This window comes from Mytilus trossulus, chromosome 4 (assembly GCF_036588685.1).
Source record: "Mytilus trossulus isolate FHL-02 chromosome 4, PNRI_Mtr1.1.1.hap1, whole genome shotgun sequence".
Classification (NCBI taxonomy): domain Eukaryota; kingdom Metazoa; phylum Mollusca; class Bivalvia; order Mytilida; family Mytilidae; genus Mytilus; species Mytilus trossulus.
Window position 1 is genome coordinate 12346044 of NC_086376.1, and position 27605 is coordinate 12373648.

General features: G+C 31.8%; 2 protein-coding genes across 2 annotated transcripts in view; one reads left to right on the forward strand and one right to left on the reverse strand.

Moving 5' to 3' along the window:
- On the reverse strand, window positions 1-14814 carry LOC134714700 (F-box/WD repeat-containing protein 5-like). The gene is made up of 8 exons (XM_063576195.1): window positions 14689-14814; window positions 10193-10397; window positions 9003-9245; window positions 7158-7329; window positions 6061-6197; window positions 3219-3685; window positions 2212-2403; window positions 1-1577 (listed from the first exon to the last, which is right to left on the reverse strand). Exons 2-8 carry the CDS (start codon window positions 10379-10381, stop codon window positions 1184-1186), a joined length of 1794 nt encoding a protein of 597 aa, XP_063432265.1. The 5' UTR covers window positions 10382-10397; window positions 14689-14814; the 3' UTR covers window positions 1-1183.
- Window positions 14809-27605, forward strand: part of LOC134714699 (splicing factor Cactin-like) — a 17298-nt gene continuing 4501 nt past the window's right edge. Inside the window, exons 1-13 of the mRNA XM_063576194.1 lie at window positions 14809-14965; window positions 19289-19645; window positions 20588-20711; window positions 21118-21264; window positions 21931-22002; window positions 22468-22530; window positions 23078-23132; window positions 23681-23769; window positions 24447-24600; window positions 25425-25568; window positions 26029-26138; window positions 26757-26926; window positions 27405-27594. Of these exons, the coding sequence (XP_063432264.1) occupies window positions 14880-14965; window positions 19289-19645; window positions 20588-20711; window positions 21118-21264; window positions 21931-22002; window positions 22468-22530; window positions 23078-23132; window positions 23681-23769; window positions 24447-24600; window positions 25425-25568; window positions 26029-26138; window positions 26757-26926; window positions 27405-27594 (1761 nt within the window). The 5' untranslated portion in view covers window positions 14809-14879. The remainder of the gene's footprint in view (window positions 14966-19288; window positions 19646-20587; window positions 20712-21117; window positions 21265-21930; window positions 22003-22467; window positions 22531-23077; window positions 23133-23680; window positions 23770-24446; window positions 24601-25424; window positions 25569-26028; window positions 26139-26756; window positions 26927-27404; window positions 27595-27605) is intronic.

Here is a 27605-nt window from a genome sequence, read left to right on the forward strand (position 1 = left end):
TAAAGAAAAAACTGAGTAGATGGAAAAAACTTGATATTGAGGAGGTGGACCTTGGTTAAGGGAAATAACTCTTAAAATCATCAGTATGATTGTGTAAACCATTTTTATAAATATATTCTAAGCATCATGGTTACATAGATTATTTCCAATCTGTTTCAGGTAAAAGCTTTCATACATTGATAAAACTTGACTTTTACAAACGTATAACTGACTTAAGGAGTTGTCTCCCTGAACCAAGGTCTACCCCCTTAAATTAGAAAAAAAAGAAAACTGTAAACAAATACAGGTAATAAAATAGCTCCTTATTAAGCTAGTTTAATGTCTGATTTTAAATGTTCATCACTTGTAGATTTAAACATGAAAGACTATTGGTTTTTAGTATCAAATAATTATGCAAATTTACTGAAGCAAACAATTACAAGGTTGTATATCTTAAACAAATATGTTATATATCTTGTATATGAATGCAAGTTTTAAAGTCAATTTCATATTTATAGAACTTGGTAAATCTTTCCAAGACAGACAATGCATAGTGTTATTTAGGAAAAGACTATCAGTAACAACATTTATTTGAAGTTTTAGAACAACACTATACTTCACTTTATAGAATAGCATTTTACTCCCAAATGGGCCAATGGTTTACAAACAAACACGAAAAACTAATGAAAAACAATACAATGTACATATAAATCATATAGTTTTCATATTTATGTAGATATATGTAATCAAATATTTTTTCAAGAACTTTCTCATACCATAGTAGTCAAACACTTCCACAACAATTTAAAAAGAAAATGTTCAAAGAATTATAAACACATATATTCCATACAAAAAACTCATAAATATATCACAGACATACGCTTACTGATGATTTATATACTGTCGAGGTATTGATCCTTTAGAAATAACATGCAAGTACATGTATTCACACAAAGTCTTAGGGATTTTCCTTTAAAAAAAGGGGGGGGACAAAAGTATTATATATTAATCTACAATTGTTTCTCAGCAGACCTGTTCATGAATGCTTTTTGTTCTAGTACTCATATATAAATATATAAAAAAACATTAATCATACAGTGATTCTTTTACTTTGCTTCAATTCCTTAATGAAGAAATTGTAGGTCAACTGGTTTTATCAAAACAAATCCATAACAAACATTAATATTTGATTATTTTGTCTTCATTATCTTTTTTTTGTTATTTTTGCTTTTAATTTTCTATTTTTAAGTCCATAACAGCACGTTGTTTTGCCATCATCTAAATCATCCCTGACAGCTTCATCTGTAGAATCTGAATCTGAATTAATGATTGGCAAGGAAGGTATTACATTCTGATAATCAGGTTTATTTGGAATGTCTATAACACTTGCAATTCGTGTGTCATAAACCGCCTGTCTTGACCTCCAAACTCTAATATTAAGGTCATCTGCTACTGTTACCAAAACTTCCTGATCTGTTGGACAAAAAGCCGTAGCATTCACACCATTCTGTGAATGAATTCCACATTCATGATTGAGTTCTGATAATATAACTCCATAGCGACGGTCCCAGATATAACCTTTCAAATTTTCACTTCCACTGAAAAAAAAAAAATTGCGAAAATTATAAATTTTAAAATTACAAAGATTTGCATATTAAACATTTTGTAAAATAAAATTTGCAATATTAACTACTGTATAAAAAGAATATCACTTCACAAAACTGAACACAAATACAGTGATTTTTTATTATATTTGTTAATAACAGGTTCATTTTAATAGTTTTTTTAAAATCTCAAATACACGTGACTTCTTCAGAAACGGATTTATTTACATTGGTAACTGCTGACATTCGGTTATTCATTTTCATTTGATGATCAGAAAAGTAGATCCCTCTGCCTTACGTCACGCCATGCTTTGCCTAATATTTTCGTTGATACAGCCAGTATGCAATACTCGAAAATATTAGGCAGTAAGATGAAAGGGAAAATAAACAAATCGCCGATAAAGAATACTATATCTAATAGTGCTTGAATTGCTTTGTGTCCGACAATATATTTCATGTCTTTGAAATTGGGTTTTTCCCGTTCGATATTTGTAGTAATTATATACATGATATATAGGTGGGTACTAGTAGAACTAGTTTTGATACTGGTTCTGCAACTGTTCATTCTATTTTTAAATGTATATAATAAGTATCGAAAGTGCTCGCAGTTACATAGTTCTTTTCTTACCAGGCAACAAAATTCTTGCTTATAGATGGAAAAATATAGGACACATGATCTTCTCCAACAGATCTGGCTCCCCTGTAAACCTCTTTAGTCTCAAGGTCATTTTGAAGGTCATAAACTCTGACCTCTATACTCTCATCATACAAACTAAATCCTTCCCCTGGAATCTTTTGTCTCACACAATAAGCAAGATACCTGAAAACAAACATTAATAGATTGTTATCTGAGATTGTTGCATCAGCTTTAATTGTAAATGACTAAAAATAGATAAATTTGGGGGAACAGGTGTGTTGAATAACATATGAAAACTGATCAATCCATACATGTTTTGAAGCCTTTATATAAAGAGCAATTCATACCATGGAGGTATAAAAATAAATAAGTAATTTAATTCATTTTTTATCATTCCAATATTTAATCTAAGAAAAAATAATCTCTGATTTCAAAGTGATTTGTGGAAATACTGATATTTTTCATACACAATTTGGATTTTTTAATGTAATTTCTGTTTGATTTCATATTCACTGAAAACTGCAGCCTTTTCACATTAAGAAGGTCATTTTGAAAAACATTATGTTCTTTTGACCCTTTGTCATGTTTTTGTTATGACACCTTTTGGTTGATTTATAAAAGCAAAGTGCTCCTTTTACATTCAATACTTGAACAATTAAATTATTTATAAAAAAAAAAAAAAAAATGACATTGCTTACTGGAAAATCTGACATAGTACATTTATTTATATTTCTTCGTAAATTGCAAAGGGATTGCATTAAGCACATATTTAAAATGTTGACAGCATTATTGTACACAGCTGTTCCTTAGATTGCAATGATGAAATTTTTTTGTCTATAAATCACAATCACAATCGTACATTCAGGCAAAGATTTTCTAATTCAGTCTTAAAAGACTTTCAAATAATTTAATGCTTAAATATAAGTGATAAGTTATGTGGGGTCATTGATAAATGAACATAAACGCATTTGTACCTATAGTCAACTATTTCAATTTACCTATGATCTTTTGATAAACTTGTTCCAATGCATGTACCATCACATTCATATAAACAATAGGGAGGTGTAAACATCCTTCCCATTTCACCTGACTCTGGGTCATTTAAAACATTATAGTCTATACCGTACTTGTACAAAGTAGCTTTATAATCCAATGATGTTTGATATAAAATCAAATATTTATCCTGTGTTCCTGTACTGTTACAAGCATTCTCATTATCATCTTCGTCACTTTCATTGTCTTCCTGTTTTTGTTTCTTAGTTACAGGGTCATGGTCACAGTCACAAGCACTTGTTGATGCACGGAAAGTGTCCATGTTATTATCTGTTTCATCATCATCTGAATTATCTGTTTTTGTTTTTGGCCATTTTGATTTGTCTATGATTCTAACAAAATCATTTCTATGGCGACAATGTCTGATTTTTAATAACTCACTAAATTCATGCTGACAAATCTTCTTTTCAGCCTAAAAATCAAAGTTATATTTCATTTAATCAGAATAACAAAAAATGCATTTAAAGAAAATTAAACTTTATAAACTTAAAAATAAAATTGAGAATGGAAATGGGGAATGTGTCAAAGAGACAACAACCCAACCATAGAAAAAAACAACAGCAGAAGGTCACCAACAGGTCTTCAATGTAGCAAGAAATTTTTGCACCCAGAGGCATCCTTCACCTGGCCCCTAAACAAATATACTGTAAACCAACTTATTTTCGCAAGCGATTTATTTTCACGACTTTGGCGAGTAGAAAAATAACGTGAATATAAATCGTCCCGAATATGTAAATCTTGGATCTTTCCTTATCAAACTTCATCAAGTTAATCAGAAAATTGCTAAATTAAATAGCCGCGAAGTAGTCAAGAATGGGTAAAACGCGAAATAAAGTATCTGCGAAAATAAGTTGGTTTACAGTATACTAGTTCAGTGATAATGAACGCCATACTAATTTCCAAATAGTACACAAGAAACTAAATTAAAAAAATTCAAGACTAACAAAGGCAAGAGGCTTCTGACTTGGGACAGGTGCAAAAATGCAGTGGGGTAAAACATGTTTGTTAGATCTCAACCCTCCCCCTATACCTCTAGCAAATGTAGAAAAGTAAACGCATAACAATACGCACATTAAAATTCAGTTCAAGAGAAGTCCGATTCTGATGTCAGAAGATGTAACCAAAGAAAATAAACAAAATGACAATAATACATAAATAACAACAGACTACTAGCACTTAACTGACATGCCAGCTCCAGACTTCAATTAAACTGATTGAAAGATTATGATTTCATCATATGAACATCAGGCCCAATCCTTCCTGTTAGGGGTTTAGTATCATACCATCATAACATATATGAGAAGAACATAACCCGTGTCATGCCAACATGACCCAGTAAAACCCAGTAAATAATATTGTTGCACATATAAAGGTTTTATATGACAGTGCTGCATGCCCTATTCATAACCTCCCCATTTCTTTATCTCATTAGTTTTTTTAATTAAACTTTTCAAACTTGCATCATCACAACAGCTTATGCTTTATGTGAAATTAACAGGTTAAAGTCATATGAAACGAGTGACCAGTGAAGGATAATGTTCTTCCAATTCTTGAACCATTGCATCCAAACATCATAAACTTAGTCTTCTGTGCTCGAATTTATCATTTTTTTCGTGTAAATTTTTTTTTCAATTGGTCAGTGTTGTTGTGAAAATATGGCAGGTAAATAAAGTTCGTGTTTTAAAGCCAAAGTTTAACAATTGTCAACAATTGATGAAAAATAAACAAAAAAGAATGGAAATTGATTACGTCTTTAACATGTAAATTCAGATAATAATTTATTTTAAGGACATCCATGCGTATTGTGATCACCGGATTTTTACGAGATGGGTCACACTGAGGTCACTTTGCATATGGAAAATATGTTGGGGGAATTGCTTCCTTCCATTCAAATAAATTAAACTTCTTCTTAATATGAATAAATTAAAGAAACTTTCTTCAGAAAAAATGTATATGTACATAAGTTTTATAATGATAACTATCCATTCAGTTATAAAAAATGTATGCATTATTTTTTTTGATTCAAGGTTTCTTATGACTTTAAGTGCCCTCTTTATATGTAACAATAATGGCAAATTCTGAAAAAGATGTACATAAATTTCTTGAAGACTACAATGTATGCTTATCAAACATACATAAACATATCAGTAAATAAAGAGAACAAATGATCAAGCATCTCCAAGAAGGATAAATTTCAATGAAAAGTATTTGATTACTAACAAGAATGTGTCCATTTTCTATGTAGGTGGGGCATAAAAATGCACTTGCTATCAATTCAAGTCATCAAAATCCAGGATACACGTAATCATAAAACATGCAATTATATCCAGAATTCTAAACTCACAGATTTTCCAAATGCATTAAATCTAATACTTTCTGGTGTTAAATTTGACTTTCTTGCATCAAAGTTTCTTATCACAGATTACTAATTCACTATTTATTACAATTCAGGCTAGTATGGTTATTTGTGTCCTAGAAGTCTGTTCATTTGATCATCAACATTAATTTATCAGAGAAAGAATACTAGTAGTTGTCGTTTGTTTATGTCATTTATACGCGTTTCTCGTTTTTTTATATAGATAAGACCATTGGTTTTCCTGTTTGAATGGTTTTAAACTAATAATTTTGGGGCCCTTTATAGCTTGTTGTTCAGTGTGAGCCAAGGCTCCATGTTGAAGGCTTTACATTGACCCATAGTGGTTTACTTTTTTTTAATTTTTATTTGGATGGAGAGTTGTCTCATTGGCACTCATACCACATCTTCCTATATCTATGTATTAAACTTACCTTGTGAGTCCTCACTTGTAAGAAATAGCCATGTCCATCTTCACTAGCTCTACCCATAGAAATAAAATTATTGTCATCATACCAAGCTCCTCGGAAATTAGGAAACTCAACTCTTACAAGACAGAGTTCTATAAGTTCTGTAAAATAATTGATTACAATCATAGTTAAAAAATAACAATAAAACTTAAGTTTATTTAATGATAACAGGGCCATTTTTATTTATGTTTATAAAACTTCTAAGAGGACTGAATAGAACCCTTCATCTCTATGACATGTTACATTATAATGAAATTATTAACTATAATGGGCTTCGTATTTGTTTTTTCATTTATTATTTTGTACATACTTAGTTAGGCCTTTAGTTTTCTCGTTTAAATTGTTTTACATTTGTAATTTTGAGGCCTTTTATATAGCTGACTATGCAGTATTGGCTTCACTCATTCTTGAAGGTGGAACAGTGTACAGTGCCTTTTAGCTGTTAATTTCGTTGTCTTATGATATTCATATCACATCTTCATCTTCTTTTTAAAATATATACTACAGATACATTTTAAAAAAAAAGGAACTCATTCATCTCCACAGCCTTTAATATGATGTAAGGAAAGTATTAATGCTAATAGGCTTCAATTCAATTCTTAATGCTGAGAGACTGAAAATCTGCATTTACAACACAATTATTCTACTGCTTAACTGATATAACAAGAATGTGTCCATAGTACATAAGTGCTCCACTTATACTATCTTTTTCTATGTTAAGTGGACTGTGGAATTAGGCTCAAAACTCTAATTTGGCATTAAAGTTAGAAAACTCATGTCATAGTGTACTAAATTTCAAGTTGATTGGACTTCTTCTTCATTTAAAACTACCTTGCCAGAAACTTAAATCATAAGCCGGCCAAACGGACAGAAGAACAAACAGACGCAAAAACACAATGCCCTTGGTTGGGGCATAAAAATTAAATATAGATTACTGACTCAATCAATTGACCATGCAAAAGCCTCATGGGTCCTCAGGTTTATTAAACCCCCAAGTAGTAGTACATGTACATGTAGTGACTCCCATCCATAAGAGCACCGTTCTTTAGTATAATATTTACCTTTTCCAAATTGATAAATCTTTATAAAGCCATCATAGAAGTAGCCCATATCCATCCCAGCCACTAAAAGTTTGGTCTCTGATTGATTGAATTCAGAAAAACGTGTATAACTAGGTAAATCTACAACAAGTTTCTTTGTAAACATTGTGGTTGGCATTCCAAGTTCCCAGACCTAAAAAAGTTAAATAAATATAAAAAAAAAAGTCTTAAAAGCACACCCATCCAGCAAATCTTATTGATATTTGATAGACTGGAAATGATAATGCTACAAAAACAACAAAGTAGTTATCTATCTATTAAACATTATATTATTTCATGGAAAAAAATGTATGGTAGGATAACGGTACTAAATAAGGAAAAATAAAATATGTGATGAATGTATCCAGGTGTAATGATAAGTCGTTATACTAAGGCTATTTTTTTCTTATTTTTTCTGTAGACTTAGCTTTCATTTTTTATAAGCAGGCATTGTCAAGCTTGGTAACTCAAAATTATTTGTCAGTAACTAAATGTACGATGCTCTCCCATATACTGAACCTTCTGACCTTGTTTGTTTACATTAAAATTTCAATGGCGTCAAAATCACGTGATGTCAGTTCGTTATACCCAATCAAATTGCTTCACTGTCAATTAGGGGATTTTTCAGTCTACGGCAATTATGTGATTTCTTTGTGGGATATTGCTTCAAAATAGTTTGCAATATTTTTGGGTTTTATTCAACAGGAAATATAATTTTTTGCCATCCTCTTTGACATCAATGGAATTTTGTATGAATATTGACCTACAGTCATCATGGTTAGAATATCGATCTTTTTATTATGAATGAAAAGAAAATTCTATGAAAAATAAATGTAAATTGTTTTTTTATTAATCTACTCTACATTCCTGTACAAAATTATGGCATGGACATCGTTTGTTCACATATTTTTCCTTTCATTTTGGTTGGGCTTTTTTCGCGAGAAAATCGCGTAAGACGTAAGGAGCATGTCATTTTAAAATTCCTAAAAATACGATTTGCTTGACCTGTATTGACTGCCACAAGATTGATGACGCTGAATGGAATGTACACAAAGCAATAGAGGCCGGCAGTGGGATTTTGTGAAGTTCTAGAATGTTTTCAGACATTCGGAAGTCGGGATTGAAACGGGCATTAGAAAATTGGCATTTTTTAGCAATAATTGAGAACAACAATGAAAACTTACCTTTTGAATTGTTTTTTTATTCAAAAGAGCAGAAAAAACGTATTCTGTACAGTTTTTCTACGCCGGAAGCAGCGTAGTGACGTCAATGCGGAGTTTCCCCGTTTGTTAAGTTCAAACACAAATACCTAACGAACTGACAAGATGAACGATCTTAGACTACGGTAGGATACATTTAATGTGACAATCCTTTAATATGTGTAAATTATGTAAACTTCAGTGTCAGTTGGTCTCTGATGGAGAATTGTCTTATTAGCAATCATCCCATATCTTCTTATCTTTATGTTTAAAAGACATAACTTTTCAATTTAAACTGACCTTAACACAAAATTTATCATGTAAACTATGGAAAAATGTCAGAGTCATTAAAGGTCATTACTATGAGTGGAGGGACAAATAATCTCAATGGATATGAGATGTACCGATATCAATACAAAGGGCATACCAAATATCTTTGACTTACATGTTCCACTAGTTGATTCACTTAAACTGTCCTTATCAGAAATGTAAACACTGTTGCCCAACAAATGACCAAGCTGTCTGAAAATCTCCTTAATATCACCTTTCATTCTAGACAAAAATGAGCAGACACAAAGCTTACAATTACACAGTCATTGTGTTATTTCTTACTGAGGGAGAAACTTACAATAACATTGCCATCTTTTCCTGTTGAAGAGAAATATTTTCCTGACGGAGAGAACATCACATGATAAACTTCATCCTCGTGTTCCTTTAACACTTCACTTTCCACGACAGGAACATTCATACAGAGACGTCTGAATTCCTCATACCAACTCTCACAGTCGGGTAATGAAGCCCTTGGAAGACCCACTTTACAGCTGACTAAATCTTTCCATAAGCTTTCATCTATAGCAACACGTCTCCATTTCTATAAATACAACAAAGTTTCTATAGCAACACGTCTCCATTTCTATTAATACAACAAATTTTCTACTTGTTATGTAATAATTTAGTTTTTCTCCTGCCTGATAATATTGCTTGAAGCATTTTTTTTTTTAATTTTGTGTTGATGGAGTGCTGTATCTGACATTGAAATCACCACAGATTTCCCTTTATTCATGTTTGCCTTTATACTGTCTTTCTTTTTCAAATTCACATAGTGATTATTTTAAACAGATAAAATGTTAGGTTTCATAAAGGCAAGATTCCTTTAATTTTGATATTTGTTGTTCAGGAGTTGTGAGTCTTACATTTTCAAAAATTACACTTCAAAGTTTAAAACATGTTAAAAGACCTATAATTGATAATGTTTGCGTCATTTTGGTCTTTTGTGGATAGTTGTCTCATTGGCAATCATACCACATCTTCTTTTTTATATAAAACAAGAATTTGAACAAGGTGAACCAACACCTGAAGTTGTTACCTTGCGGTTGGGTAAATGTTAACAGTAGATGGAAATGTTGTTGTTTGAGCATGAACAACATTTCTCTATTCAACCTACATGTATGTCAACATTTATCTTATGAGGGGAGGGGGGCAATACCTTTTTATATATATTTGTTTTGGCCTTTTTCAAGGTGTTGCTAACTGTTATCTTAGATAAATTTTAAAGATATTAACTTTTTTTAACCCACTGTGTTTACTGGTTTTGCAAAAATCAAGGTGTTGTTAACTATTGCCCCCCCCCCCCCCCCCCCTCATTTTTGAAACAATTTCATTAGGAATAACAGTCAGATAGTAGCTAAATCATATTTCATTACTATGATTTGAGTCCTTCAAAAGCAGTTTGCTTCAATATGCAAATATGTACAGAGATGTTATTACATGTACATGATGTAAGCATGCATCCTAACTAAGATTTCAGATATATCTTACACTACATGTTTTAGAAGCTTCCAACAAACTGTTACAGTCTAAGAAGGAGAATATATGAATGATAAAGTCATCAGGCATATGTTGCCAGATTGAGCCATCATTCCACACACTGTCCTCGCACAAATCTTTCTCCTTTATATCTTTGAATCCACCATGTATATCTTCTATTTCTTTATTTCTGTCTTCCATTTTTTCTATTTCAAAACTAAAATCAATGTAAACATTATTACAATAATAGCCTTGACTAGATCCATACAATGGCTGAGGTCATTCATAAAATGTTGGTGTAATATATGAGTGTTCTATCATCTTGAAAATATACTTTATATCATAAAATGTGGCTGAAATTTAAAAAAAACTTGTAAAGCTATAAATATTCATTTTAGTGTATTGTGTTTTATAGATCATCCTGTCATCACAAATGATATTAGATCAATGTTCAAGCTGTTAATATGAAAGTCTACCCAAAGGAGACAATTTAACATACATACATTTGTACAGTATAATTCTTTTTTTCATTAATTTGGTGCTAATAGTGGAGCAATTATTAAGTTAACAGACCTTTAAAATGTTTATTCACAGAAATTTAACTCTTTTTTATTATGAGTGGGCAAGTTGGTAGGACTAAACTCATCAGGATCTCACTATTTTACATAAGTGGGGCGAGCTGTCAGTAGTAAATTCAATAAGATTTCCAATTGCAAGTGTTAAACAGAGTGTTTCTGTTTCTGTTGGGAAAAAGCCTTCTTCAACAAAGATTCTGCTGTATGGTCAGATCATATTTTGACTTACGTCAAATGAATTCATCATTAAAATTGAGAATGGAAATGGGGAATGTGTCAAAGAGACAACAACCCGACCAAATAAAAAAACAACAGCAGAAGGTCACCAACAGGTCTTCAATGTAGCAAGAAATTCCTGCACCCGGAAGCGTCCTTCAGCTAGCCCCTAAACCAATAAATACTATTTCAGTGATAATGAACGCCATACTAATTTCCAAACTGTACACAAGAAACTTTTTCAATGGAAATTGCTTTTTCAATGGAAATTGTGATTCACAATGCATTCTTGAGAGTACAAAAACCACAGGCACTTGTCTCAGAAAATATATTTCCTATAAACCTTATTCTAACATTCTAACATGCATGACGTTCTTCAAACAACTTAAGTACACCCCCATGGTAAAATATAAATATATTGTTTGGGCTGTTTACTGTTTAGATCGTACTCCCACATCATATGCTTTTGTATAAATGAGCTGCTCGACGTTACAGAATGATGACGTAAGGATATTGTTAAGAATTGCACATGAGGTGTTCCCGCTACCGCTCTCTATGTACACGATGTCACCGTTGATGTGACGTTATCTATTCCGAGTTCCAATACAAGTATCATTGCAAGTAGACGTTCTTATTTCTAAGCCTTAATTTGTGTCCGATACAACAACTCTACGATATTGGTACCGAGACCAGGATGAATCTGAAGCTACGTTCGATACAAGCAGGACATAGAAGTGCAGTTTCCAGACTGATAAAGAAATTTGAAGACCTTCAACAGGTAGAAGATGGAACCATGGACACGGAGGATTTGTCAAACATATTGGATAGTCTGAAACGGAAGCAAGAAATATTACGCAAGTTAGATGAGGACATAGTACAGGAACTGGACGAAACAGAGATCGTTGAAGCAGAAGAGTATGCATTTAACTTAGAAGGTAAAATTCGTCAAGTCAACAAATTTATCTTAGTCAAAACTACATTGTTGAATACACAAGCAGAAAGTAATACTCCACGCATAGAAACTGCTAAAAACGTTCATACTATAAACTCTTCATATACAGATCACCAGAACAACTCAAATTACCGTTTGTCAGATTTTCGCCCATCCTTAAGCTCAACTAGTGAATACAACAAACTACCCAAGTTGAATCTCCCTACTTTCGATGGAGATATACTTCAATGGCAGTAATTTTGGGACTCATTTGAGACAGCCGTGCATACGAACCCAACCTTAAGCAACATTAAAAAATTGAATTTTTTGAAATCGTTACTTCACAATGAAGCTCTAAAATCAGTGACAGGTTTTGCGCTCACTAATGCATACTATGAAAAGGCAATTTCCCTATTACAAGAAAGATATGGCCAGCAACATAAAATTACACAGAGGTATATGCAGGAACTTATTGATATTACGTCGAAAAAGCAAAATGTACGGAAACATCGCAATCCGCATCATCAAAACGTCATCTTATTTAAAACTAGCAAATACAATTGTGTTACAAGTATTCATTTCTCAAAAAAAAAGAGTAAGCATATATGCATGGACTAATATCAAATTGTTCAAAATATTTGAAGAAATTAAACATAAGCTCTGTCATGTCTGTTATTCCATTTTTGACGATGGGAATTCAAGCATGGATGTAATTTGGGTACTCCTCATTACAGAATTATTGATGGTTTGGACATGTTGGAGGTCAGTACCAATTTTTCTATGATTCCATATGGATTCAAAATTAATAATTTGTGAAACCATGCATATCGTAAATAACGATACATCTATAAAATAAACACATAATGAAATTTTTTGTCTGAAGCATAAATAAACGTAGGTTAATAATTGTCAAAAAAGTTGAAATTTGGGTACCCTCATGGTTTATGTTATTGTAAATAGTTTAACTCTGTCACTAATTCAGTTTGCTCTGTTCTTTTTATCAAGGTTGGGCGGTAAATACCACCCCCGGTATTTACCAGTGGTATTTACTGGTATTTACCGCCCAGGACAATACTCCCCAAGTGGTCAATACTGGCAAATACTGGTCAATTGAAATTTTCATGGTTGTTTCTACTATTAATTGAAGTAAAATCTTGATAAAAAGTCAAATATAATGTGTCAGCTTATAAAATTAATGAATTTGATATGTTTTATTTATTTATAACACTTATTTTTACTCATTTTAAAATTTATTTTTTATGAATTATGATATTGCATACTTAAGATATATATATATATATATACAAATTTATATTTTATTTCAAAATGTTTAAACTAATATATTTTTATTTAAAATGTATGATTTTAATAAAGGTAATTAAAATTAAAGGTAAATAAAACTACAGGTAAATGAAGTTACATGGGTCTTTTTACCTTATCACCTGGCATTGCTAGGTGTGAAAATTTAATTACTTTAACAACAGCCTCCAATAAAAGTTGACAGTACATGGGTTGACAGTAATAAAATTAATATATGAAGACTCCCTTAAACAATAAATTATTTCCTGTCTACAGCTATTTAACTGTGAGATGAAAGACCTTTTTCATGCTGGAAATGGAAATTTGAAGCAGGAACAAAAAGATTTTATCTTTTACTATAATATTATGTACACATTAATAAATGTAGATCCCTGTTTGAATTTACAATAGAATTAGAAATGAAAGCATTAAAAATGATTTGACCACTTTCTATATAAATTAATTATTAATTGTAATTATAATTGACCAAGTCATGCAAGTAGATAATGGTTTTTATAGTAATGACCACTAAAAATTTCAATCGACTAGTATTTGCCGGTATTTCCCAGTATTTCCCAGTAAATACCGGTATTTACCACAGGCATGGTCAATACTTTTTGCCAACCTCAGAGGCGGATTTAGGGGGGGGGGGGCAGGGGGGCCGGGCCCCCCCTTTTTGGGAAAAAAATTGGTTGCTTATATAGGGAATCACTGAAGCGTGACTGGAGCGGGCCCCCTCTTAGGTCAGTCAGTGGGCCCCCACTTATGAAAATTCCTGGATCCGCCACTGAACCTTGCTTTTTATAGTAGATATAAGAAGATGTGGTGTGAGTGCTAATGAGACAACTCTCCATCCAAATAACAATTTAAAAAGTAAACCATTATAGGTTAAAGTACGGCCTTCAACACAGAGCCTTGGCTCACACCGAACAACAAGCTATAAAGGGCCCCAAAATTACTAGTGTAAAACCATTCAAATGGGAAAACCAACGGTCTCATCTATATAAACAAAACGAGAAACACGTATATATTACATAAACAAACGACAACTACTGTACATCAGATTCCTGACTTAGGACAGGTGTAAACATTTGCAGCGGGATTAAACGTTTTAATGGATCCAAACCTTCTCCCTTTTTTTAAACTGTCAGCCGGTTGGGAAATTCTGTTATATATATACATACATGTACCAATGATGAAAACCCATGAGAGGATATTGGATACAAAATATATTTTATTTTACTTGGGGCCAAAAGTAAAAAGTGGGAGAAGTTGGTTGAAAAAGTTGGGTGATGTTGTGAGAGGTGATTTTGCATTGGGGCGAGTTGTCATTCATTTATTCTAATGATATGAAATAAATAAATTATTGCTATTCTTGAAAACAACTTATAACTTTACAACAGTCTGACAGTAACAGATAGCTAAGGTGTTACTGAACAAAAAATTGTCACATGCAGATATGAGATCATTGAGTTTAAGATACACACTTTAGTCATTTTCTATCAGAATCAGTGAGTGAAAATACGGTAGATGAAAGTTTGTTGATGTTGACAAATAAACAGGATTACAACAGATCATGGTCTTTCCGTTTCGAGCACTCCTTTCATTCAAACACTTTGACGATTAAGAAATATCAAAGTTATCTCCCTTATTTCGTCGAACTTACGAATCACAAAAAATGGGAAAAGAAAAAAAGAAAAAGCACCAAAGAGACAGATCATCTGACAGTAGATACAGACACAAAAAATCAAAGAAGCATAAGAGGTAAAACGAGACACATGAAATTTCCTACATCATGTACATCTTTTGAAACAAATTGAATTTATAACTTTCTTCTACTAGACTTTTACATGATCATGAGTGTACATTTATGTGAGTTCGTGGTCGACTCAAGTGGTGCTAAAAATATCAGTACACCAGAAGGGTAATTTTCACCATCTCACACACATCTCTGGTACCCAGACCGCAGTTTAAACTAGAATGTGTACTTTGGGGGCCTCAGTTGGTCAAAATTGTCCCCTACTTTGACCTGGAGATCAATCTTCTGATATCTCTCTGGTTTGTCTGTTTCCACCGAGTGGCCCAGTGGTTCTCTCCAAGTACTTCGGCTTGGAACCTCCACCATAATAACAGACTTCCCGGTGGCCTATACATGCTCCCTTGGGCGGTGTTGGGTGGGGATTGTTCTGGTGGTGGGATAATATTGTAAAGGACACATCTCCATTAATCCTTAGGGAGTGTACATGAATCCGCTGTACCCTTGCAGTCAATCAGGGGGTGAATCTACATTGGCGGAATCTCGAGTACATACACACATTGACATCAATCATCTAAACAGGTTGCCAGCAAAGACAACAGCTTTTGGATTTCTATATTTTTTCCAGATGATATTCACCCTTGGTCATTCAGTCCATCACACACACACACATCTTTGTCGCACATGTAACTGGAGAGCATGATTCTTGCAAAATTGCATGTCTCCACTGGGACTCAAACCTGGGACCTCTATGTTACAAGGCAGCGTGTTAACCCACTGAGCTAAAGAATTACTTTCTTAGCTGACTAAGTATCTACTAAATGTTCTCAGGGAAGCAATCCCGTCACACTTTCCCCACCTCAAGAGTCATTATATTATACAGAATATAATCATCGGATTACATGTATATCTTCATCTTTTATATTTATATTTTAAACTGGCTAGGTATTACTTCTAACCATGGGTTTCTATTGTTGGGTGCCAATGTAACCTGAGAGCATGATTCTTCTTGCAAAATCGCCTGTCTCCACCGGGACTCAAATTAACTTCTATGTTACGAGGCATTGCGTTAACCGACTGAGCTATACAAGTTCTTCTTTAGCTCAACTGCTTGCATCTAACTAAGTATCTACTAACTGTTCTAAGGGAAGCAATCCGTCACACACACATCAAAGTTTAAAAACTAGAATCAGTACTTTGGGGGCCTCGTTTGGTCAGGTACTAAACCAACTTGTACCCTATTTTAACTAGCACGTACCCATGATTAATTTGATATTTTCTATAAAAATAGTAGTTGTTACTTTCTTTCATATATCAAAATATAGCAACATATGAATAAAAGACTTTCTTCTGTCATGTCTGTACTTCTACTTCTACTTTGATTAGTCCCCTATTATGGTAGAAAAATAAAAAAATAAAATAAGAAAATACCTGAATCTTAAATTTTTGTTAATTAAAAAATATACCTTTTTAATTTCCTCCATCTGCCCAAATTTTTTTCTGGTATACTGTAAGCTCAGGAATTGAGAAAAAAATTGTTTTTGTGATATATCTTATACATGTACATGTAGCAGTAAGCAGATCAATAAAACAACTGAAAATAATAATATAAAAAATCAGTATGCTTTATACATAAATAAATCTGAATCTGCTTTTGACTCATAGGGGTCTACATTTGTAAGTTTCAGGATTTTTCTACCTTTAATGCAAGACAAAATATGACTTTAAATAATAAGTCAAATATTGTTAAGCAAGAAATAGCTGACCAGAATCAAAAAGTTGCAAACATTGACCCCTACAAGTCGAAAAGTCTTCAAGACCCACGATATTTATAAAAAGGTCATGCATCTAAATCAAATAATGACACCATTAAAAGACAATGCTTTGTCTTCTAAAGAAAAGGATGAATTAGAGTCTAAAAATCGGAGATAATGTTAATTAACCTTACAATGCAACCACCTGGAACCACACTTAATGAGGTATAACATCTGTGTTTGGTAAGGATGTTCAATTTGATAATTAAATATAGATAGCTCAAGTCCTTGTGAACTCTCAGACAGGTTTTTGCTGTCTCAGGTGGTGTACTTTGGCCACAAAGTAAAATTAAGTTTTTTCATCAACATAAATAGACCTAAACAAGTCTGTCCTTTTTCTGACTTAGATAAGTCTAAAATTGAAAATACATTTTTATAATAAATACATGTTTTGACTTCTTTAAGTCTATAGACGTTGCAATGTAATTTATATGTAGCTACGATTTCCTGCAAATTCCTATGTATGATAATTGATTACCAAAAAGAATATGAGCAAAAACACAACAACAATTTAATGTGTATCTTTTTCATATCAGAAATCAGATTTTGATATGATGACAAAATCACGTAAATCAAAGAGCTGAATAGCTCTGAGGGGAAAGACGGCCCTTGTTTCTATTTAATTATGTTTTTGGAAAGGGGGGGGGGGGGGGGTATATTTTGATAGTTTTCATATGAAGAATGAAAAAGAGAACAGCTAGAACATGTAGAAAGGTTGACAATATTGATATCAATTGTTGTTTATGTAATTTCATTTCCTTAGTTTAGGATTCAATTTGGACCAATGGAAAAGATCTACATCTTCTAAATCTAAACATTTGATTAAAGTTGATAGCTAATTATCTAAAACTCAACTGAATTCTGTCATTTCACAACAACTACAATATTTTTTAAAATCTTGATTGTGTACCACTGAACTGCAGGCTAGGGCCATTTTCCATTTTTTGTGACAGTACTCTTGGATTTTAAAGTTTTTTCTTTAGAAAGTGTGGACTGAAAAATCTATGAAGTTTTAAATTTCCATTGTTAAAGTTCCGAGTTAGTTACAACTCTCATCACAGGGAAACAGGTACTAATAAAAAAAAAATATGAGTGATGTAAACTGTGTGAAGCTTGTTTCCAAATCTTAATTTTGAAATATTTGTAAATAATAAATATGTTTAAACTACAAGATGTAAATTTTTATTAATTTTTTTTACCATTACAATGATTATGTAGGTACACAAAAAATTAGGTTTAATAGAAGACTACTAATCCAATGAAATGTCACATTTGAAGTGTTTATTTTTTAGTGGATAATTACTCATCAATTGAGGTGCTCCTGAATTGGAGGAAGATTCTCAGAATTTTTAATAAAAAAGTGGTCTCACTAATAAGCGACAAGAAGAATTTTAGCATCAAGAAGCGACAAGAAGAATATTTTTTTTCTTGTCGCTAAATAGTCTTCTTGACGCTTCTTGTCGCTTCTTGTCTCTAATTAGTGAGACCCGAAAAACTTTATAAAATCGTTACTTTCCCCTGTCTATCTTTGTTTATTTTGAAAGTTGTTGACCTACAAGTTAAAGTATTACATGTTGATGTTTAAATCATCTACAGTAAACAATATTATGTTTAAATTAAATACAAATTTGTAATTAGTGCACGATCTCTAAGAATGATTTAAATAACCAGTGAACTGGTGAAGGATATCCCTGCTTCTTCCAAGAATGACGTCACTATGAAATACAATGTAGGTTGGATATATTTAGAATATCTCGTCATACTCTTTTTTCCGGATTGTAAAATAAACGTAAATAGTGTAAAGGAGAGTTCAAGATACGATAATTTCGTGAGAAACAGAAGGGAAATGTGTAAAAAAATGTTTAAAGTCAAACTATTAATTTCTGGGTCTCCTTCTCTTCAATCTAAGTAAGATTTGTTGGGGGGGTTCCACACTATAACATGTATAAAAACAAAATGAATGATGTGAGGGAGTGTCACTCTGGTCAACCCCATTGGGGATTGACGACTTGAAGCCGTCTTTCCCCAAAAACCTTACCTGATGATACTGTTCCTTTGTTTACAAATGTCGAAATGATGTCACATATTAATTTAACAATAGGACCAACATCGGAAACGTTGCTGTATTTCCATTTCTTTTACAAATGATTCTGTAAAGTTAAATTATTCTGTGAGTTCACTCTGGGAAACCTTAGGCAGACTTTTATATCTGTACAAAGATCCGTAATAAGTCGTCTGTTAGCCACTGACGTACAGGCTTTTAAAAACTAGTGATTTCACTTTCTTGTGTATAATCTTCAGGAATTTGTTTTAGTTATTTGATGGATAGCAACTTGTCATACATTTTTGGACAAACTTAGAAAATGCCAAGTAATTTGTATACACACAGGAAAAGACTGTGAAAGTTTGGAAAAAACTGACAATGATAGAAACCCTCAGCAGCATTAATATTTTCATATTTCAATGCAAACAGTTATATACATTAGTTATGCTTAAATATATTTTATTTTGTTATAGGGCAGACTCTGAGTCTGAAGATTCTGATGGTTCTGATTCAGCTGATTCAAGGTCAAGGTCACCTAAACAAAAAGAGAGGTCAAGGTCAAGATCACCAAAACAAAAAGAGAGATATAGGTCAAGGTCAAGATCGCCAAAACAAAAAGAGAGATATAGGTCAAGGTCAAGATCACCAAAACGAAATGAAAGATATGAATCAAGGTCACCCAGAAGACATGAAGAAAAATCTAAATCTCATAAAAAGCAATACAGGGATTCATCTGCTAGCTCTGATGCTGGTAGTTCAGATGATGAAAGATTTAAACAAAGGGAGAAGAAGAAGTTTCAGAACATTGAATTATCAAAAGAAGAAAGAAGGTACAGTACATACATGTACATTAAAACTAGAATCTTAACAAAACTTGGAATAGGACTAAGATAACCCTATTCAAATATTTGTTAGAATATAAACTTTAGGGTCACAGCTAACTACCTTATTGATCTTTTGGTGGCATAATTTAAATAGATGTATATTTTCCTGACCATATTAGTATTTGTATCAGACAAGTATACATAAGCTTTTATGGTTAACTTTATATATATATATATATAAAGAACTCGGACTTCTCTTGAACTGAATTTGAACGTGCGTTTTGTTATGTGTTTACTTTTCTACATTGGCTAGAAGTATAGGGGGAGGGTTGAGATATCACAAACATGTTTAACCCTGCCACATTTTTGGGCCTGTCCCAAGTCAGGAGCCTGTGGCCTTTGCTAGTCTTGTATGATTTTTAATTTCAGTTTCTTGTGTACAATTTGGAAATTAGTATGGCGTTCATAATCACTAGTATATATTTGTTTAGGGGCAGGCTGAAGGACTGCCGGGTGCAGGAATTTCTTGCTACATTGAAGACCTGTTGGTGACCTTCTGTTGTTGTTTTTTCTATGGTCAGGTTGTTGTCTCTTTGACACATTCCCCATTTCCATTCTCAATTTAATATAGAGAAAGTTTGATTACACTTAGTGTTAATGATTTTCACCTGTTCTCAGATTACAAAGTATATGGTTAATATCAATCACAGAATAAGAATTGGAGTGGCAGATTTATTTTAAAATTTTCTATTTCCTAAGTGTTGATGATTATAAGCTCTGTTGGACTGTATAAATATAGAAATTTAATGATCATTATTAAAAGTTTGAAGATGATTACAGCTAAGTTTTATAGATTTTTAAAAGACATTGTATTAATGATATTAAGTGACATATAAATTTTTTGCCTATTCTTTATTTATACATGTATTACTAACAATTCTCATATAGGAGGCAGAAAGAATTGATGAAGACTTATGAAACACCAGAAGAGAAAAGGGCAAGGAGAATGGCAAAGAAAGATGCTAAGGAAAGAAAGAGGAAGGAACAAATGGGATGGGATAAAGACTATTTGGTATTTTAAACTTTGTATTTAACTGTGTGTTTTAAACAAAAAATAAAACAAATTGACAAAAAATATAAAGAGAAGGTTCTTCCTGATTGAATGCACTTCAAACGAAACCAAGTTTTTTCCTCTATATCTTTATTTTTAGACCAAAATAACCACATGTAAAAAAACAACAGATTTTCAATTTAAAAGAACAACTGTTTACATGCTGCCATGATTTTTGAGAGGGTACAATTCTAAAAATATATTTGGTTATGCCAAGTAGAGAATCTCATTTGACAATTGTCATATTTCTTAATTTATCTTTTTTTTGCCCCAGCTGCAGCATAGTTTTACCCTTGTCCCTCTGTATTCTTTCGTATAATCAATATGTATGACAATAAAATATTTAATTGTTGTGTTTTTGATATAGGGTTATACAAACAGTGACAATCCATTTGGAGATGAAACGCTGCTGGAAACATTCACATGGAAGAAGAAAAATGAAAAGGAAGGGGTCAAAGTCCAGTCACAAGATGAAATGCATAGAATTCAAAAACAAAAAATGGATGAAAGCAGGGTATGATTATATTACAATACAAAGAAGTCAGGATTACTTGGCATCTTGATCGGCTGTTTATCATGTTTATTATATTTTCAAAAATCTTCTCATTTGAAATGACTTGTGATCAACCATAACCTCAGGGCATTAATTTGTAGCTTCTAAAATATTTTTTTCAACAATACTGCTCACCTACCAGTAAGTTACTGTTACTTTTGATACATGAAAAAAAAAAGGAGGTATTTTATAAGTATATATATTGTATAAATTGCTTTAGTGGGATCCACATTTGAAATACTTCAGGCTGTTTGACTTTAAGATATTTATTGAAAAGAATAAGTATCTCTTCTTTTATAAGCCATTTTGGCCAATATCAAACCTAGATGTAAGAAGATGTGGTATGAGTGCCAATAAGACAACTTTCCATCCAAGTCACAATCTTTAATATTAAACCATTATAGGTTTATGTATATATATTGAGCTTATACAAATCACATAATTGAAGCTTTAATCGACATGAGCAAAAAAGGAATCCCTGAAAATTATAGTTTTATAACCATGGTTTTTGAAGAAGAAAAAATATATATATATTATCTCTAATAAAAAAAATAAGAAATTTAAGAATTGTAGTTAGGTTAACTTTCTTACCACCAAAATAAAATATATGCATTTGTATCTTTTCAGAGAGAACTTGAGAAAGTTAAAAAGAGAAGACTGGAAAGAGAGAGAGAACTTGATGAGAGGGAAAGAGAAAGGGTAAAATGATTTATTGTTTAATTACACCTTCAGCAATATTCAAATATAAAAGATGATGATGACTTTGAGATATGATGGGCAGCAAATATTTTCATTTGTTTTTTTTTATCTTATGATATACATTCTTGCAATAATGTAATTTGAACTCATTTTAATTTTTGCACATAATTTTATTTGTTTAAGAACCCAAAACTCTGAATAATCTGATTTCCATACACACAACAGGTAGTTATACTGGAATATGCTTGAGAGCAAAAGTTTGTATATTTATAGTTGTAAACCATTGTCAACCCAAAATCAGTGAGATCAAATTTATGTTTTGCTACCATTCTATCAAAGCAGGTCCAAAACTTCAATAAATTATCTGAAATTTCAAACAGTATTATAATAATAAAAATCTGACACTGAAATAGAAATGATAAGACGTATAGAAATTAATGATGCAATGGTTATTTGTTTGAATAGGAACAGTTACAGCGAGACAAAGAAGCTGAGTATTACAGAGAGTGGGAGAAACAAGAAGACCATGTAAGCTGATACTACTTATACTGAGTGTTATTAATGTAAAATGTTCAGGATAAAGGTTCTGTTTGGCCAGGTATTGCGGCAAGGTCTCAACTTGAAATTATATGACCCAGAGAAATACCAAAAGAAATAATAGTACTTCAGATAGCATTATATAAAAGTACTGATGATTTTATAGAAAAGGCAATGTTAGAGATTTGTTGGTATGAGTCTACTTAAAATTGACTTTTGTAAATAGCATGTATTAAGCCTGTTCGATGATCATACATTATTTGAATCAACAAAACTTCATATTGTTTTATATGTATTGCATCCATTATTATATATTACTTAAAATATATATATCATAATGAACAGTTTTGTCATCAAAGAGAAAAAGAAAGTGACACATTTTGTTCCTTTCTTTCTCAGTGGTTACTTGTCAGTGAGTATTTTGGGAGCAGAACAAAAGCCACTAACATAATCTCTTAGAAAAAAAACCTCCAAGCCAGCTATTGTGTTTTAAAATTATGTTTGACTTATTATAATATATGTATTAATCTTTTTTCAGTTCCATCTGAATCAAGCTAAATTGAGGTCCCAGATCAGAATCCAGGATGGAAGAGGTAACTTTCATCTTTGGTAGAATTTTTTTTTTTTTGAAGTTTCAAAAATAATTTATTCATATTAATGTTATCATTTTATACATAGTTAAGAATTGCCAGACACTTTGAAATCTGATCATTTAACATGTCACATAAATCTGTGAAAACTTCTTGTTAGATATCTAATATTTTATTCCAAAATTTATAAAATGTTCTCATCCTTTTCATTCAGATATGCAAATGTATTAACTGTTGATGTTTCTAGGTTGATCAAGTCTTGTGGTCAATTTTTTTATTGAAAAAAAAAGAAATGTTTAATTTCTTGAAATTACCTTGAAACAACATTTTAAAATACCAATTACATTTTACTGAATAATTATGAGCGGTCAAGCTGTATGATCTGTCTTTATGAAGAAAAAAAAATCTAACAAATTGAGGGTTATCTTGTATTTTTACTTTCCAAATTTATATTAAAAGCAAAATTAAAGTCTTACAAAATATAACATTTCTGTAAGTTGAATTACTTTCATTTACAAATGTTGTTGATGTCTTGTAACTTTATTTTTTAGCCAAGCCTATAGATTTACTAGCAAAGTACATTAGTGCTGAAGATGATGTTTCAGCCATAGAAATGCATGAACCTTATACATATCTTTATGTAGGTATATAACTCTATTAATTGTTCAGTAAAACAAATATTTGTTATGATTTGTAAAGATATTATTTGTGTTAAATAAATAAATGTATATTAAGTGCAGTGTATAAAAAATTCTGAAAAAATACTAAAGATTCAATTTCACTTTGTCACAAATCATTAATTCATAAATTTTACGGCTGCCATCACAAGTTGGTTGACCGTTTTGGAATATTGGTTGTACATATGTTAACAGATATTTTCCTTACGTCGTAACTACAATCCCATTCCTTTTTCACAAATGTGACCTACAGAATTAGCCTATTTATCGTCTTTGTAATAATATGAGCAACAAGACAGATGCTACATGTGGAGCTGGATATGCTTACCCTTACAAAGCACCTGAAATCTCACCCAGTTTTTGGTGGGGTTCGTGTTGTTGCTGTACCACTATTTGTGACACTTTGTTCACGCATCAATGTTAATATAATGGAATTTGATGCAACTGTTGTACAAGTGAGAGATTTAGCGCTATAAAACCAGGTTCAAGCCACCATTTTCTACATTTGAGAATGCCTGCACCCAGTCAGGAATATGAAAGTTGTTGTCCATGTGTTTAAAGTGTTTTATCATTTGATTTTTGCCATTAGATTCCCTTTCAGTTATTTTTCAAACCTTGATGAAATGTTGTTATATTGCAGGGTCTTACCATTACTGACATGGAAGATTTGTTAGAAGATATTAAAGTTTATTTAGAATTAGAGGAAGGCAAGAATGCTGATTATTGGAGAGATATCATCACTGTGACAAATGATGAACTCTCTAAACTCAGGAAATTAGACAACACTCAAAAAGGTAATGTGCTACATTCTTGTTAAACAATTTAGTCAAAATCAACTTTTAAGTTCAATACATATTTGTCTTAACATTCATTTCTCCTAAATGGTCATCACCCAAATCAAGTCTTTGGAAATTTAAAAAAGTAAAATTAATTGAGTACACATTTTAATCAGATATCTACCATACCACAGTATGAAATTTTCAGTTATGCTGTCAACATTGTTAATGGATTATCTCCCCTGTCAATAGTTTGCATTTGTTTTTCCTTTGTTGATGATCATCATGAGGAGGTTTGATTCCCATGCAGAAGATAAGTTCATTTGTTTATACAAGCTGCACAGTACAATTCAGACCTAAGTCAGGCAGACATGAAGTGTTTGTTTCTGACATTTCTCAATAATTTTTCTATTGTTAATTGTCTGTAACTTGAGGTTATTGACTATTATGTTTAACCCTTTCCTCCATAGTGACGCCTTTTGACGCCACCCCCTTTACTCCATAATGACGCCTTTTGATGCCTCTGTAGTACCTCAGTTGAAACACTTTGACTACAAAGTGTCATAAGTAAACTAAACAAAATTTGTATCCAATATGAAAAGGAATAGCATAGGAATATCATACTGAAATTTATTTGATGAAATATTTGTTTTTCGCAATGCATTAATACTTGAAAGCATATTTTCAGAATTTTATTGAAAAATCCTATGCAAATCAAGTATGCAAAAAAAAATTCAATGGAGGAAAGGGTTAAGCAAAAAGGCATGTACATGGTTTCAGCTGATATAAATAGTTAATATTGATATATCTTTTTAGATATTTACATTTTTATTTATTGATAGATTATAGAGATAGAAGAGAAGGTATAAATGAGTCGGTGAACTCAGAAGTGGGTTCTATCTTTAAAGGAAAGACAACCAACCAACTACAGTTACTGGAAACTCAGATAAATCAGAAATTGAATAGTGGAGAAGGAGTAGATATAGGTATATGTAGATTAATTCATACAGAGATGGAAGGGTTAATGTATAGTAATATACATGTATGTTTCATTGCTGAAATTTCTCAGAAAATGAGCTATATGATACATTGAGATGCTCTGGTAAAAGTGACTAGATTCTCTTTGAAGCCAAGAAGAAAATAATTAAAATACACATTGTTTTTCAAGTCAAATCAATCTAATCAAAGTTTTATTTTGTATTGGTGAGAGAGAGAATAAAATTATATCAAAATCATTTATCTCCAAAAGTATACAATTGGACTGTAGGACGAGATTGATTATACCCTGATAAACTTAAAATATTTTTTTTTTTTATTAATTTAGTAAAATTAATGATTTTTCATTGTGCATATATTTGCACATGCTATTGATTATATGTGTATCAAGAATAGTAATTTAACCTAAAAAGCAGATTTATTCCTAACTTTTGTATATTTGATTTGTAGGATATTGGGAGTCTCTAATACAACAACTGAAAGCTCATATGGCAAGAACAAGACTGAGAGAACGTCACCAGGAAGTCCTTAGACAGAAACTGTTCAAACTAAAACAGGAGGTAACTTGTGTAATACACAGATATATTTAATTTGTTTGATATATGAATTAATTTTGAATAGTTAAAGTTTCACTCAAAAAGATGTGAAAGTTTGTGCTTGCATATAAACCATCAGTCATTAATCACAAAGATAATGATCTCCTCTTTTTGAATAGATACAATGCCTTAGAATTTATCCATTTTTTCTTGTAACTTATCAAAACTTATATATCACATTGATATTGCACCTTTCCCTATTGGAACCATACTTCCCATGTTGCAAGCTACTGGGGCTATGATAAAAACAAATGAATTGGTATATTTTTCTTTCTTTTATCAGTGTAGAAAAAGAGTCATTGTAAAAAAATTATTGGATGAAGAAAATATGAAATTGCATGCCTCTATCACCTGACACATTAAACCCTGTGTTTATATTAGTACTCAGTGAGAGAGAAAAAAAACTATTTTTATAATTCTGAGTGCAGGATTTGTTTGCTGTGTTTAAGACCTATTGGTGGCCTTGGACTGTTTTCTGCTCTTAAATCAGGTTGTTGACTCTTTGACACATTCCATGTTTCAATTCTCAATTTTATTCTGTCTGATTCAAGCTCATTTTAATTTATTATATTTATTATACAGCAAGGTATAGAGTCTGCTCCATTATTTCCTGCTGGTGACAAATCTGATTCTCCTGTTATAAAACAAGAAAAGACTGATATGCCTCCTCCTGCAGTGCCAACTGTCAGTAGAGGTGAAGAACCGGGAACCAGTGGAGAACATAGTCACCCAGCTGAGGAGGAAGAGGAAGAGTAAGGTTCTAAATTAAACAGCATGTCGTTTTTTTTAAACTATACATTATGTCTACCAAATTCCTGCAAGGTTTCAATTGTATTGTGGTTGTTACGTGAGTTTGAAAAACAATAGTAACTAATTAAGCTCTTGTGAAAGTTTTAAATATTTCTGTTTCCATTCTGAAAACCATATTATGTGTACAATCTGTACAATTTGGAGGGGAAATTTACTGTTTCTTGATATCTATAGACGACAAAATAATCTGAAAACAGCCATCATTATCCATAAATTGCACAAAGTAAATGTTTAATTTACCTTTTTTTGGGGGGTCACTCTTTGAGGATGTCGATAAATAAGCTATTCCTGATATCCTTGATGTTGTAGATCAGGTGCTGTATCATTGACGTATATCTAACACCTCTTTTTTAAGCAGGTTAAATTAAAATATTGTGTATCATTTACATTTTAAAATGCTAACTATTGATTTTATTTTAGAGGTGAAGCCTTGATTACAGAGGATGATTTAGAGGAACAAGCCTATGTTGACTATGAGGCTGGTTTATATTCTCCTAAGTTGTTAACACCAAACGAGTTAGAGATTGATTCAGTGGTGTATGAAGTAGCAGACGACATGAAAAAGTTAGAGTTAGCTAGAGAACAAGTCAAAACTTCTGGACAAGTCAGAGTGAGTGTTTG